The 1,791-nt window shown below is 44.3% G+C and overlaps 2 protein-coding genes across 6 annotated transcripts in view; one reads left to right on the top strand and one right to left on the bottom strand.

Annotated features, from left to right (window-relative positions):
- The window catches only part of H257_11253 (hypothetical protein), a gene marked incomplete at both ends in the record, with an annotated part of 1,985 nt that extends 1,232 nt beyond the window's left edge, over window positions 1–753 (top strand). The window contains 2 exons of the mRNA XM_009838145.1: window positions 219–395; window positions 732–753. Coding sequence (XP_009836447.1) covers window positions 219–395; window positions 732–753 — 199 coding nt within the window. The remainder of the gene's footprint in view (window positions 1–218; window positions 396–731) is intronic.
- A 242-nt stretch (window positions 754–995) lies between these two features.
- Window positions 996–1,791, bottom strand: part of H257_11252 (hypothetical protein) — a 7,419-nt gene continuing 6,623 nt past the window's right edge. For 2 of the 5 annotated variants that reach the window (XM_009838141.1, XM_009838139.1), the window contains exons 10-11: window positions 1,261–1,367; window positions 1,000–1,216 (exon numbers count right to left, since the gene is read on the bottom strand). In XM_009838141.1, coding sequence (XP_009836443.1) covers window positions 1,085–1,216; window positions 1,261–1,367 — 239 coding nt within the window. In that variant the 3' untranslated portion in view covers window positions 1,000–1,084. Of the gene's footprint in view, window positions 1,217–1,260; window positions 1,645–1,791 lie in introns of all 5 variants that reach the window. The other 3 variants (XM_009838144.1, XM_009838142.1, XM_009838140.1) reach the window with 3 other exon arrangements.

Raw genomic sequence — 1,791 nt, 5'->3', positions numbered from 1 at the left:
GCTACAGGCGCACGACTCGATGCCTCACCGACGAAGTCCATTGAAACCAGCCGAAGCCACATATCTGACAGTGTCGCAGATCCACCCACCTTGTCGCCGCCTCTTTCGACTTCCCCCACTTGGCTAGCCTATGAACCACTGGCTACAACTGTTACGTCGGCCATCTCCCCCCCCCCCTCATCGATGCCCATCATCGTGACCATTCCAACCTTAGACAGCGGCGGCGGTGGATTCGCGTTTGCATTTGCCGCCGACACCAAATCTGTCGTCATGCTCGTGCACAACCAACTCATGTGGCCCCACATGGCACTTGAGTCGGTGAATAACGTCCGGATAAACAGCGGACGGATGTCGTTAACGGAGTGGCAACTAGCGTTTCAAGCGTTGTCCCCGCCGTTCGAATGCCACTTTCGACCAAGGCCTATACTGAATATAGTTAGTAGGATAGGATGATAAATGTCTGTGGATAATAATATATATATCGTGAATCGTACAAATATGAGCAATATCTTACTAATACAGGACGCAGTATTATACTAAGTATAATCAAGTGCAGTACCTACACCTATTACATGTACAGTACAGTACGTCAAAGTGTACTGTAAACGAACGCAAACAAGTCCATATCTTTATTTTAGGGTGCGTGCCTGGTAATATTTGAAAAATAATATTCCATTTTTCGGCCAAATGGGATTTTCAAAATCGAGGTTTTTTTATTATACTATTAATAGTATGGACCCTCTCAAGGAGTAAATCCGACTGGGAATTATTATATTTGGTTTAAAACTCGTCATGCAAGACATGTTTCAATATTTATCACATTTATGGAATCCTCCGACCCCAGAATATTGTAATATATCAGGTTGCTCACCTCCATTTTGAAAATGCCATTCTTGATTTATCCCATTTTGCCAGAAAATGGATATATTAAAACGTTATACTAGTATTCGGCCCCAAAATGGCATTTTGCGCCTGAATAATGTCGTAATGTTTCAGGAACCCTTGATGAAAATCGAATTAAAAATACAATTTAGCATGTACGTAGTACTTACTACTAGTACTACTAGTATACTATTTCCTGCTTCTACACTGCTTGGGTGGGGTCCACGAGCATGACTTGATCGAGTTTCGAGAGTACCCAGCCACCCCCTTGACCTCCCGGCACATCCCTCAGCTTAAGCCAAACGCCAGCTTGGAGCACCGTGTCCAGGTGGTCCTATACAAATATCAAGACAAATCCTAATCCCGGGTGTCCTGTACCCCTTCTTCCATCGTCGCGACAACGTCCGCCTGCTGCGACGGGTACGCCCGCACTGTCACGCCGCCCGCCCACGCGACGACATATGTGCGCATGTGGGCACTGGCTTCTACAATATTAACCAGAAATAAAATATTAATATATGTATATATATGTATATACTCGTCGGGGCCAGGGCTTGGGCCTGGAGCGATGTGGCCCAGAGTTGGTACAAGTTTGGAATGGACGTGGGTCGTTGGTTCAAATGATATGATACTTGTACTTGGGTTTCGGCGAGAATTGTATTGAAATCCATGCAAGTGGCCCCTGACCGAGTGTAATTGCGATCAAACAGCAGCACACTCCACCCAAACAACCGGTAGAATGCATCGGGGTCGTCGAATAACCTAGTTTGTGATATACATGTCCATATGAACAACGATATATTTGAATAGAATAACCTAGTTTGTGATATACATGTCCATATGAACAACGATATATTGAATAGAATAACCTAGTTTGTGATATACATGTCCATATGAACAACGATATAT

Source organism: Aphanomyces astaci, assembly GCF_000520075.1.
Source record: "Aphanomyces astaci strain APO3 unplaced genomic scaffold supercont1.33, whole genome shotgun sequence".
In the NCBI taxonomy this organism is placed as follows: domain Eukaryota; phylum Oomycota; class Saprolegniomycetes; order Saprolegniales; family Verrucalvaceae; genus Aphanomyces; species Aphanomyces astaci.
Note: the sequence above shows the minus strand (reverse complement) of the source record. Positions and strands in the feature narration are given on the sequence as shown.